This window comes from Protopterus annectens, chromosome 3.part0, assembly GCF_019279795.1.
Source record: "Protopterus annectens isolate FY-2018-M chromosome 3.part0, PAN1.0, whole genome shotgun sequence".
Lineage (NCBI taxonomy): Eukaryota > Metazoa > Chordata > Ceratodontiformes > Protopteridae > Protopterus > Protopterus annectens.
In genome coordinates this window covers 318,560,683-318,574,265 of record NC_056731.1, presented here as the reverse complement: position 1 = coordinate 318,574,265, position 13,583 = coordinate 318,560,683, and the positions used below count along the sequence as shown (strand labels likewise).

Here is a 13,583-nt window from a genome sequence, read left to right as displayed (position 1 = left end):
TGTGCCATGGGTGTAGATGAAATGTGTATGTGATCATCTATCTTCGTGCACTTTGGTGCTACAAATTGTGCAAGGATAGGACTGGCAGCTGTCTGTGACACTCCTCCAGCATCTCCCATATGTCATTGGAATGTCCCAAATGGCAGTACACTTAAGTTCACACTAACTTTTGTTTCAAGAGGTATGGGGTTGCCTCGCAATGCCTTGCATTTTTTTTTCTTTTCTTACTTTCTTTTGACATCTGGGAACTGCCCTACTCTTTTTAACCAGATTATTAATCAAAAGTTCCTCAACCGGACTGAGACTGAAATAGGTCCACTTGGATCAGTGCTTTACTACGGTTATTAAATTGAATAAATAAAATAAATCACTGAGAGAAAATCTTACATGTCACAGAGATGTTAACTGCATTTTAAAGACTAGGATAATGCCTTCTGAAAATATACATACAACTGTTGCAAAGTGTGTATATGTGTGTGTGTGTGTGTGTGTGTGTGTGTGTGTGTGTGTGTGTGTGTGTGTGTGTGTGTGTGCATTTGTGTCTGTGTATGTTGGTGCGTGTATGTGCGAGTTTGCGTAGGTGTATGTGCTTGGGCGCTGGAGTGTGTATGTGAGTGTGTTTGCATATGTGTTCAGATAAACTCGCTTTGCATTGCAAGTACACAACATATATACAGTTATTACAGAGAAATAACCAGAATGAAATAATTCAGTTTGTTTTATTGTTCATAAAGAATTTAATATGTGGCACTACACATTAAAAATATTGTTAACAAAGGTTGCTTGGCTATATAAATTGATCCATACCATTAAAATGTCATGAGATTGCCAATATCCGTACTGGTCAAAAATAGATATTCAAACTTCTTAACACCAATACATTTTCAGTATGTACATGTATGTATAAGAATATATACAGATATGTATAAAAATGAATAAACCCAGAAATTATTACCCACACTTAAATTAACAGATTTTATAAAAATGCACTCCCCAAATATATATTTTTATTTACAGTTAAGAGTGTTATAACCATTGCTGGAAATACTGGCAAAAACAACTGTGTTACACAGAAACCAATCATTACTACAATACGAATTTACAGACCTATCATGAACCATAAGGTGCTCTGCTCAAGATTTTATGACACAGTTTGACATACTAAATAGCAGCTCCAGAACGGTTTAAGAGCGCACAGATACCATTAACTCATAACATTACTCATATGTTTTGTTACATTATTAGCTACAAAAAGTCTTGAGCCTGAATGAATTACTTACAAATTCAGTGCTCTTAAAATTCACATTTATGAGCACTTTCAAATATTATACACCGAAATCTGTAAAATTTGCTTCCACATTAGGCGATTGCTTAAGTTTTTAAAAAGTGACTTATTTATAGAGCTATAATATAATGCCTCACAAATACAGGATGCTGGACCTAATAAAATCTCGCACTGAAATTTCCCTGAATGTTTTCACTTCTGCATATTGTAGTTTGCAGTAACTCAAATGATATGGTAATAAATATCATGCCTGTTATCAAAACAACCCCTTTTTGATGAATCTGGTACTTTTGATACATTGATTTGTGGGAGCTTATGACAAATGGTACATTCATAATAATTTTGCAGATAAAAGCATACATTTTCTGAGGTAAAATAATAAACGTACAAGTGGAAAAAGTACATACGGGAATAAGACATGCAAAAAGAAGGCATATGCACTAGTGAAAAAAAGATGCATGACTGGTAAAAGATTCAAACATAAATAACAGTATCTATAAAGATGGATGTTCACATTAATCTTAGACCACAGTTCCACATTTTTCATCTACATTTACTGCATCATTACATTGCAGAGAGCAGTACACTACTAAAAACGAAGAATGGATTGTTTTTTTTAAACCCCAGAGTGGTCAATATTAGACAGGCTTGTTTCACTCCAGAACAATCATAAATAAATAGCATGTGTTTGATATAATGTAGAAATTATGAATGCAATGACACTGCAAAGAACAAACCAAAGCAATGAAGACAGACATGCTCTTTACCAGGAATGTAGTCCTAGTTTTAAAATGAATGGTGCAAGAAATCAATGACCAGTTAGAGCTTCCATTCCAAAAGAAAACAGAACGTGTCCAGACTAGAGACATTCTGTTTTCTATTGGAGCAATATTCTTAGATATTTCGTTTAAAAGAAACACTGTATTCCTTGTAAACAACCTATTTTCACCTTCAAACAGTACACTGTTTCAGGCACTGGCTGGCACAACCCTTTTTTTAGGACGTTTGCTAACAGCTTTGCTTACTTCTCCTCTGTTTAAACTGTGCAAACTATATGACTTCGCCCATCCCATCCCTGTGGCTATTTTTTTACTGGAACCCATAAGAGCATTTAAACTTGCAATTATCAATGCATTGCCTAAAAGAAATTGTGAATTTACACCTAACTTTACAATCCAGGGTATACGATAAAAATGAACAAGATGCAACATCCCCCTCAACCAAAGGAAGACTTTATCATTATGAAATTCTTCCCTACTTCATCTTCAAACCTTCAGTATTTTGAGCTCAGTTCCAAGCCAGAGATGTCAGTTATAAGAAGTAAAACTGTCTCTCCCTGTCCCTAACTAGTGAGCTGCATTTACTATCTACCTTCTATGCAGTAAAAATATAAACACATTTTTGTCAAGCCATTTTAATGCTCATTTTTGGGCTTGACAATGGGTAAATAACAGCCACAACTAGCTTTATGAATTACTCAGAAACTCTCTCTCTCTCTCTCTCTCATAGGTGAAGTATTTTACTGCTCAGTTTACTCTTTCACATACTTTTCTGGATTAATGTCACTGTTTAAATGTTTCAGTATTTTGCATGTCGTGGAGGGAATCTTATCGAATGAAGATGTTCACCAGAAAGTGTACATAATACTGAAAGCATAAGCATCCCACAAGGTCTTAGAAGTTCAGAGCTATTGTCTAAATGTCACTCATTTGTGCTCCTAAGAAACAACAAATTATTCAGAAGTCTGAACCCTCACCCCTCAAAATATGTTGTAACAAAATTAACGTAAAACTGCCAAAAATATCATGCGACACTTTAAGAAATTAGTTTGCTTGAATAATAGAGGGGTTGGTGTGGTGACGGTATTGCTAACTGAGGGAAATCCCCTTTATGTCATGGCAACCTTGAATAATCAGAAGCAAACATTTTCTTGGCAAAGAACCTTCACATATTCTCCCAAGAACAAAGGCCTCAGAAAATAAGAGAAATAACTAGAACGTATTTGGTCTATAGTTCTATGTGAATTCATTCCTCAGTAAAAGTTTGATGTGGTCTTGTCACCAACAAATTCATTTCAGTATGATGAACTCTCGTCTGATTTCACAACACCAAGGAAGGGAGCAGTATTTGAAGATGTCGTCACCTAAAACAAAACACATATCTTTACAATGTATTCTTTCCACACAATTTAGAAAACTAAACCATTATGTATCATCCATTTGTACTCATTACCCACTTATGCAATTCAGGGTTACAGGATGTCAGAGCCAATTCTGGCAAGCTAAGGGAGAAATAAAGTCCTAAACAGGATGCTAGTCCACTACAGGACACACACACACACACACACACACACACACACACACACACACACACACACACACACACACACACACACAGTGAAGCTTGGAACAATTTGGTACCTTGTCATCCACATGTTGTATGTCTTGAGGCGTGTGTGGAAACTGAAGAATCCTATGAAAAGCCACATGACAGGGATGAGAAAAAGTGCAAATTCCATACAGAAGGCATCCGAGCCAAGAAAAGAATCAGACAGCTAAGCAAAGTGAGACAGCATTGGTAACTAATGCACCAATCTGCTGTATGTGTAGTTTACTTCCCTGACACATGACTACTTAGCTGACCAATTTTGTGGTAAAATTACTTAGTCAGCGCAAAATCAAAACAAAGACCTAGCTACTGTATTTTATTTTTCATTTACCTGGTCTGGCTATAGTTATCAATCAGTCCTTCTTGAATATTATTAATTACCTTCCAGTGGTACAAACAAACCTCAATATTTGTAGAGCATCTGGTGTGTGGGATGTAGGCAGGATAGGGTCAGATATGCTGGTTCTTTATCTTGGTATACATTCCATGAGCATTTGCCAATTAGGCCTGAATATATGCTTCCTGATCTTTACTATGAGGACATAATTTTTCTAATTAACACATGCAAGATCCTGGTGTGAGTAGAATTACCTTCTTGAGGCAAACAAAGTATTCACATAGCAGACAATCAGACCATTTCTTTGTAGAAAATTCCATGCCATTCTCTTCAGTCAGATGCTACATCTAATAAGGACCCTTGGTCACTAACGTAGTAATGCAGCACATTACTCAGTGACACAACAGCAGATACAGCCACATATCTTTCCTTGCAAACCTTTGTCAAGTAAATCCACCGTGAATGAGCATTAGTCATTTTAGTTGTTAAAGTATACAAGAAATTAACAGACATTATCTTAGAAATACCTTTTCAGCATTTCCATAATGAAAATGTAACAACACAGAAAAATATTCACTGACAATACTAAGGTAGAGCTTTTTGAACAGAAGCAATGAGTGGTTCTATATACAGTAGATATGATCATACTATATCCATTGAATTGTCAATTATTTGTCTATCATGTGGCCAGCAAATAGACTAATGACAAAAATACTGCCAATGCATGGACATTAGCTGCATTTTTTGCTGAATATCTGAAGCATGGAAAATAAAAAAGATGATATGCACATTGGCTAGTATTGTAACAATAATAATTCTTGAACTGTTTACACCCTACTAGCCATAAATGTCTGAAATCAAGGACAGCTAGAAAAGGTAACTGACACACACTGTGTACATGGCAGAGAATAAAATATAGGTGTAGAGGTTATAGTTCGCCAAGAGATTAGCACCATAATTGTGTTATACTGACAGCTGTCTCTAGTTCTATAACAGGTACAATGCAACACTCTATAATTAACATAATTTTATCTGATATTTACTTACCTCAATACTCACAAATGGCACATTTAACTTAACTGATACTGGTTAAAGTCAGACGCACTAACATGCCAGACAGTTTCATTGTAAATAGAATTTACTAAAATATTTAAATTTTTTTTTTGAACAAATAAGGTAAGAAACCAGAAAACTGACAGAAATGGTGTATGTGAGGAATACAGTTATACAGTATCATTATTTAGGTACTCAGAAATTATAATTTTAGAGTTTACAAAACTACAGTATAATTATGCAGTCACTCAGAAGTTGTTACTTTAGTGTTTACAGCAGTGCTTAATAGTTACAGGTACTCAGAATTTACCATTTTGAGCCTGCATTAATAAAGCATAGTTAGCTATACAGATAAACAGAAGTTACCATTTTAGAGTTTTCAGTAATACAGTATCATTATATAAATAGTCAGAAGTTAGCATTTTAGTGTACACTAATATACTAATACATTAATAGTAGTTATACAGCTACTCGGAAGTTACTATTTTAGAGTCTACAAAAAAATTATATAAATACTCTCAAGTTACCATTTTACAGTTCACAGAAATGCAGTGTCATATCGGTATTCAGAAATTACTGTTTGGTACTTACGTATTATCGCAACCAGATTTTGCGATGTAGTGTACTTTCCGCCTTTAGTTTAAATTTTAGAAAAGACAGTGTATTAGGGAAGGGTAGTGTGTTTAAAAGTATGCTGGGATATTGGTGGTTTTTTTTTTAAGTTATTATGGGTAATTTTTTGGATAGGTGCGTAGTGTGCTGAAAACGTTGAGCGTTATGTTGGTACATATATTTATACACGAACTTTGAAGGTGCTTTCCATTCAGAGCTGTGGTCCGAAGGAGATAGTCGCATAGGACTTATCGAAGGATTTTACCGATTTTGGCCGTCATTGGAAGGTGTTTGTATCGGAAGGAGTTATCAAAGGATTTGGGGATCGTTCAAGGTGCTTTTCCTTTTGGATGTATCGTTGGAAAGTGTTCATATGGGAAGGAGTTATCGAAGGATTTGGGGATCGTTCAAGGTGCTTTTCCTTTTGGATGTATCGTTGGAAGGTGGTGTTCGTTTTGGAGCTATCGAAGGAGTTGGGAAACTATCGTTGGAACTTCGTTTGTGGTTTTTTGGATATATCATTGGGACAATTGGTGTTTTTGGACTTTGGGAGCTATCGTTTGAACTTCGTTTGGTTAAAAAGGATTTTTGGATTTATCGTTGGGGCAGTCGATGGTATTTTTTAATTTGGACTTATCGAAGGACTTTGGGAGCTATTATTGGAACTTAGTTTGGTTGCAAAAGACTTATGGCGCTATCGTTGGGGTTATCGAAGGAGCTTTTAGTTTGGGATTTATCGTTGGATGTGTTACACATGTGGAGATTTATTTTTCAGCTGTATTTTCCTTTATTCAGTTCTTGGATTACTTAAGAAAAAAAGAAGAAAATGGAGACAAGGTAAGTGACTGAGAAAAAGTATTTAATGGTTAAACTGTATTTATTAAATGGTACATATGCAATTTAATATAAGTAAATTCAGAGTACTGCTTTGCTTCTTTCTTGGTTGTAATGTATATTCGGTATATTCAAAATGTATATCCGGCATATTCAAATGTCATTAATTTTCACAGCTGTTAGGGTTCTACTGTTTAATATTGTTAATTGTGGATTCTTCAGATGGCTGTTGTTATATTGGTTGTCAGTGTAGATAGTTCAGAAGATGTGGATTGTTCACTGGGTGTTGTTTTGTTTTTTACTGTTGAGAGCTTAGAAGTAGTTGGCTGGTTAATTGGTGTGGTACTTGTTGGTATGGATTTTCTGTTTTTTTGTGGAGGAAAGTTGTTAGCAATGGCTTTTAATAGTTCTTCAAAGCAGTCTTTTGAATGTGATATTTGTGTTTCATGCCACATATATTCAACAAGATAGGAATGTAGATGGTGACGTGCAGTTCCTCGCTGTTTCTTGTTTCTCCACTTTACTGAGCCCCACATTCTTTCTATATGTTGTGTATGCACTCCAGTGTCAGGGTCAACAAAATTGTAGCAGTGATTAACTTTGTCATGGCTGAAGCCAGCTTTTTCTAGTTGTTTTGTTTGGTATGCTTTCCAGGAGTCTGAGTATATAATGCTACCTTCTTTGATGTTTTTTTGTATTTGGTCAAACAATGTAGAGGCAGTTCTATCAGGCACTTTTACTACAAATGTTTCTTTCGTTTCTCTACAGATCCCTCCGAAAATCCCCTGTTGAGGTAGGATATGACCGCTGTTATTTTTCCGCCGAGTAAATAAACTTTCGTCGATTTCCACTATATGCCCTGGCCCTCCGATCATTTTCTTCTCTTGTTTTTCCAACTCCATGGTACATACATCCCTTAAATAATTACATTAGTCGATAACTGTTTTGTCAGCCATATCCAGTTCTTCATGACAGAAATTAATGCTAGTTAACTGCTTACACCAACAGTATATAAAATGTACAGCAGTTATAAAAGAAATTCTACTTCCTTCTAAAAAGTTACCTTCCCGAAGAGTTGCATTTCCAAAATATTTGTTTTCCATAGTATAATTTAATTTCATGTCCTGAACTGCATTCCTTAAACTGTGTATAATTCCATACTGTTGAAATAACTGAATTGCCTCCTTATCTGTCTTAGGTAAATCCCACGATCGCATTTTTCAAAAAACTATGACTACAAAAATCTACTTAGACGGTTAATAACTATATGCCTTTTCAATAACCTGTTGACTAGAGCTTTGACAACTTTTGTATAGCACGAGAAATGGAACACATAGAGAGATGCTTTACTGACATGCGTAAATAGCGGTAAAAAAGGGTCAAGCTATTTTAAAATATTCTTTTCTCTGTGTTTTCAAGTTTAAATAGTACTATAAATTAAAACTTTTATAGAAAAGATGTTATTTAGTTTTAATACCATTAATTCCGTTTATTTAAGGAAAACACAAGCGAATACTTTTAGCTTGAAAATCTGGTTGCGATAATATGTAAGTATCTACTGTTTTATAGTTTACAGTAATGCAGTATCATTGCATAAGGTACTCAAAATACCATTTTAGAATGTACAGTAATACAATATCATTATATAGTTGCTGAGAAGTCACCATTTTAAAGTTAAGGTATATTCATCTGTCCCTAAAAATGTCTTAAGCATTGTGAAAGACAGATTACTTAGGGCTGAACTGTTGAGCTTACTAGTCGAGCTACGGTCCATTAGAACTAAAACCAAAACCGCACCATGGCTCTCTAAGGAAACAAAATCCAAAATCCTATCTAGAAACAAGATGTGGGTCACATGGCGTACCTCTAAAGACCCACACTCCCACCAAACCTTCCGGCAACTTAGAAATGAAACTAAAAGAATGATCTTAAATGATAAAAAAAACTTCTTCCTCCACCTCCAACACAAACACCTTAATAATCCACAAAAATTCTGGGCAGGCTTAAACAAGCTCCTGCACCCAGGCCAGGCAACCACCCCCACTCCAACAACTTGCAAACAACAGTGCCCTGTAAACATTGCTAACACATTCAATAGTTTCTTCACAGAAACTATACAATCCCTGGCCACACAATTCAAACAAACAACCAGCCCACTCCACTACCCATGCCAGCAGAATACTACAACTACATCAGATCATCTATTTACCTTCGATCCAGTACCCATATCCTTTATAACATCTCTTCTTAAAAACTAAAACCCACTAAGCTAGCAGCTGACCTTCTCCCAGCTGAGTTTCAGCAAAAGCAGCTGAGGCCATTTCCTATCGTCTCCATAATCATAAACCGTACCTTGTCAGAAGCCTTCATCCCCTCCATATGGAAAATGTCCCACATTATTCCTCTCCATAAAGGTGGTAGCTCACTAGAGCTAACCAACTACAGACCTATAGCTATACTCTCACCCCTGGCCAAAATTATGGAAAAGTGTGTCCACAAACAACTGATGGAACACCTCACCAAAAATAAAATTCTAGCTAACTCCCAACATGGCTTCAGGCCAAATCATAGTATCACATCAGCCCTACTATCCTTTTCTAATACCATCAATAACTTCAGAAACAATAATAAACTATCATCTGCTCTTTTCTTAGACCTCTCCAAGGCCTTTGATATGGTGAACCACATTCAACTCCTCCATACATTAAAAAAACTATCACTCAGCAATTCCACGCTGAAATGGTTCCAATCCTACCTGTCCAATAGGCAACAGGCTGTTCTATGGCAGGACAAATTATCTACATGCCTACCTGTTACACTTGGAGTTCCCCAAGGATCTATTCTTGGCCCTCTTCTCTTCACCATCTTTGTTAAAGACCTGCCCACAATCACCCCCCATGCCACATGCATTCAATATGCAGATGATTCGACTATCATCAGCACTGCCTCCAACCTGGCAGACCTCACTGCTTCAACCCAAGACACCTTCAACCTAATAGAAAAATGGTTCTCAAGTCGACAACTAGTTCTCGACCCCAACAAAACAAAACTACTTACTTTCTCACCCACTAACAAGACTCTTCCCCACCTTCTCTATTACATCCTCCAATGGAATCACTATATCACCAGAAGCTCACACAAAGCTATTAGGTGTTACCATTGATAACTCCCTTAAATTTGACACCCATTTCAATCTTACCATCAAAACCGTCAATAAAAGCTTGGCTCTCTATAAAGTAAAACACTTTCTCACTCCTCACGCTAAAATTACAATTGCCAGCACACACCTACTATCAACTCTTTTCTATGCCTCCCCTCTTTACAAACCTAAACAAGACAACCCTTAACAAACTTGCTTCTTGTTACAATCACATAGCTAGATTTGCCACAAATTCCACCTTTAGAACGCACCACTGCACTAACTTGAAGCAACTAGGGTGGTTAGAGTTTTCCAGCCAACTCCATTTCAACCAACTCAAACGGCTCACCAGATACTGTATCACCCAGAGAAAACACCAGCTCTGAAAACATCATTCACCCCTATATTAACCTGCAATCTTTACGCCTCCAATAAGATCTTAGCTCAAACTACCAAAGCCAATAATTCTGCTGGGGATTCTCTATTCTCAAACTTTGTAGGTAAAATGTGGAACTCCCTACCGACCATGCTCACCTCAGAACCCTCACTCCTACAATTCAAAAAAAAGCTTAAACCCCATCTCAATACTCTCTGGCAATGTCCCTGTTCCAAACCTGATTAACCACTATCATTTACCCTTCTCTTACCTCACTATCCTTAACCGCTTTTTAACAAGGCGCCTTGCCTTTGTAACTGACCTATGTTTTTTTTATATGCTGCTGTTGTTTTTTTTTCCCAAGATGTGATGTATCTTTACATTGTATTTAGAACTCAACTATCTTCCTTTTTTTGCATTAACAATGTTCATATGTCTGTTATGTACTTGGAGCTTTTCTCCCCGGGCCTCCGCTGAAAATGGGCATGTATCCAGTCGGACTCTCCCGGTTAACAAATGTAAAATAAAAATAATAAAATAATAAAATAATTTAGTTACTACTGAAATGTGCAAGCTGGTCTTAACAGTTAATTCTCATTCACATTAAGCTACATTGCAAAAGTTATCTACTACCTACCAACAAAATCTAAGAAGTATTTTATTACATAAGGATCTAAGAACAGCTATATCTGGTTAGGATGCTTTAGACCATACAGAAACAACGAAAATGCATTCAACAGCTCAGTGGGAAAAGGCAGCAGTGAAGGCAAAAAAAAAAAAAAAAAGCAAAAGGCTGTGTCTATAACCAGGCCTTTAGTTCTGGGACTAAGGAGTTTATTATGTTATTATGTAAGACACTGGCATACCTTAACTGGCACAATGGGTGCAGTTTTTCAGAAGAACAGACTAAGTTGTTGTGTCTTTCAGCTTTTCCCGGTTAGGGGTCGCCACAGGGGAACTCCAGTCCGCTAATGATTGGCAGTAGATTTTTACGTGCCAAGTTGCCAGCTCTAATGCACAACCTTCAATGAAGGTACACCCATTCACGCATGTCTCCACACAGAAGACGCTTTAGCTGAAAATCGAACAGGACAACGTCTTACTGTGAGGTGACAACGCTACCGCAGCACCACCACCAGACTAAGTTAAGAGTGTAAAATGGTGAATGACTAAATTGATATAGAGCTTGGTAGGTTACATGCCTGAGGAAACACTAAATATGTTTATTTATATTAAAAACAAAAAGAATAGGGGTGACATGGATAAACCACACTGCAAAGTGCAAATGAATTAGAATTAAATTTAGAAGGAATTTAGAGAATGAAAGTGGGCAGGACTTACAAATTGCAGGGAGACTACTTAAAGGGGAATACAAAGAAACCTTTTTTACATCGAGACTGTGCAAGGACAGACTGCAATATCCATATGGATAAAGGTGAATCTGAATAAGATGCACAAGCCAGTGCATTTCTTTGTGCCGGTCCCAAGCCCGGATAAATGGGGAGGGTTGCATTAGGAAGGGCTTCCAGCGTAAAACTTTCACCAAATCATTTCATGCAGTCACCAGTAAATATTTCCATACCGGATCGGTCGAGGCCCGGGTTAACAACAACCGCCACCAGTACTGTTAGCCAACAGGGTGCTGGTGGAAATTGGGCTACTGTTGGCAGAAGGAGGAGAAGAGGCAGAAGGCATGGCCGAAGGCAGGAAGAGAGGAGAAAGGCTAGGACTGTGGTAGTGAGGGTCGGAACTTTGAATGTTGGCAGTATGACTGGTATAGGGGGAGAGCTAGCTGATATGATGGACAGAAGGAAGGTTGGTATATTGTGTGTGCAAGAGACCAGACGGAAGGGGAGTAAGGCTAGGTGTATCTGAGGTGGGTTCAAATTGTTTTATCATGGTGCGGATGGGAGGAGAAATGGTGTAGGAGTTATTCTGAAAGAACAGTATGCGAAGAGTGTTTTGGAGGTGAAATGAGTGTCGGATAGAGTGATGGAAATTGATGGTGTAATGATGAATGATGTTAGTGCATATGCTCCACAAGCTGGGTGTGCAATGGATGAGAAAGAAACATTTTGGACTGAATTGGATGAAGTGGTGATGACTGTATCCAAGGGTGAGAGAGTGGTGATTGGAGCAGATTTCAATGGGCATGTTGGTGAAGGGAACAGAAGGGATGAGGAAGTGATGGGTAGGTATGGTGTTAAACAAAGGAATGCAGAAGGTCAGATGGTAGTGGATTTTGCGAAAAGGATGGACATGGCTGCGGTGAATACATAATTTAATAAGAGGGAGGAGCATAGGGTGACATACAAGAGTGGAGGAAGATGCACACAGGTGGATTATATTTATGTAGGAGGGCCAGTTTGAAGGAGATTGGAGACTGTAAAGTGGTGACCAGAGAAAGTGTAGTTAGGCAGCATAGGATGGTGGTTTGTAGGATGACACTGGTGATCAAGAAGAGGAGGATAAGTGTGAGGGCAGCACCAAGGATCAAATGGTGGAAACTGAAAAAGGGTAATTGTGAGGTGGAGTTCAGGGATGAGTTAAGACAGGCACTGGGTGGCAGTGAAGAGTTACCAAAAAGCTGGGTAACTACAGCAGAGCTAGTAAGGGAGACGGCTAGAAAGGTGCTTGGTATCACATCAGGACAGAGGAAGGGCGACAAGGAGACACAGTGGTGGAATGAGGAAGTACAGGAGAGTATACAGAGAAAGAGGTTGGCAAAGAAGAAGTGGAATTGTCAGAGAGAAGAAGAAAGTAGACAGGAATTTAAGGAGATGAGGTGCATGGCAAAGAGAGAGGTGGCGAAGGCTAAGGATAAGGCATATGAAGAGTTGTATGAAAGTTTGGACACTAAGGAGGGAGAAAAGGACCTGTACTGATTGGCTAGACAGAGGGACCGAGCTAGGAAAGATGTGCAGCAGGTAAAGGTGATAAAGGATAATGAGGGAAACATACTCACAAGCGAGGAGAGTGTGTTGAGGAGATGGAAAGAGTACTTTGAGGGGTTGATGAATGAAGAGAATGAGAGGGAGAGAAGGTTGGATGATGTAGGGAGAGAAGGTTGGATGATGTAGGGATAGTGAATCATGAAGTACAATGGATTAGCAAGGAGGAAGTAAGGATAGCTATGAAGAGAATGAAGAATGGAAAGGCTGCTGGCCCAGATGACATACCTGTGGAAGCATGGAGGTGTTTAGGTGAAATGGCAGTGGAGTTTTTAACCAGATTGTTTAATGAAATCTTAGAAAGTGAGAGAATGCCTGAGGAATGGAGAAAAAGTGTTTTGGTACCGATATTTAAGAATAAGGGTGATGTGCAGAGCTGTAGTAACTACAGAGGGATTAAATTGATCAGTCACAGCATGAAGTTATGGGAAATAGTAGTGGAAGCTAGGTTAAGAAGGGACGTGATGATTAGTGAACAGCAGTATGGTTTCATGCCGGGAAAGAGCACTACAGATGCGATGTTTGCTCTGAGAGTGTTGATGGAGAAGTACAGAGAATGTCACAAGGAGTTGCATTGTGTTTTTTGTAGACTTAGAGAAACATATGAC

General features: G+C 37.9%; 1 protein-coding gene across 3 annotated transcripts in view; it reads right to left on the bottom strand.

Moving 5' to 3' along the window:
* Positions 1–702: 702 nt before the first annotated feature.
* The window catches only part of COBL (cordon-bleu WH2 repeat protein), a 1,839,636-nt gene continuing 1,826,755 nt past the window's right edge, over positions 703–13,583 (bottom strand). For all 3 annotated transcript variants that reach the window (XM_044064790.1, XM_044064791.1, XM_044064793.1), the window contains one exon: positions 703–3,428. In XM_044064790.1, coding sequence (XP_043920725.1) covers positions 3,360–3,428 — 69 coding nt within the window. In that variant the 3' untranslated portion in view covers positions 703–3,359. The remainder of the gene's footprint in view (positions 3,429–13,583) is intronic.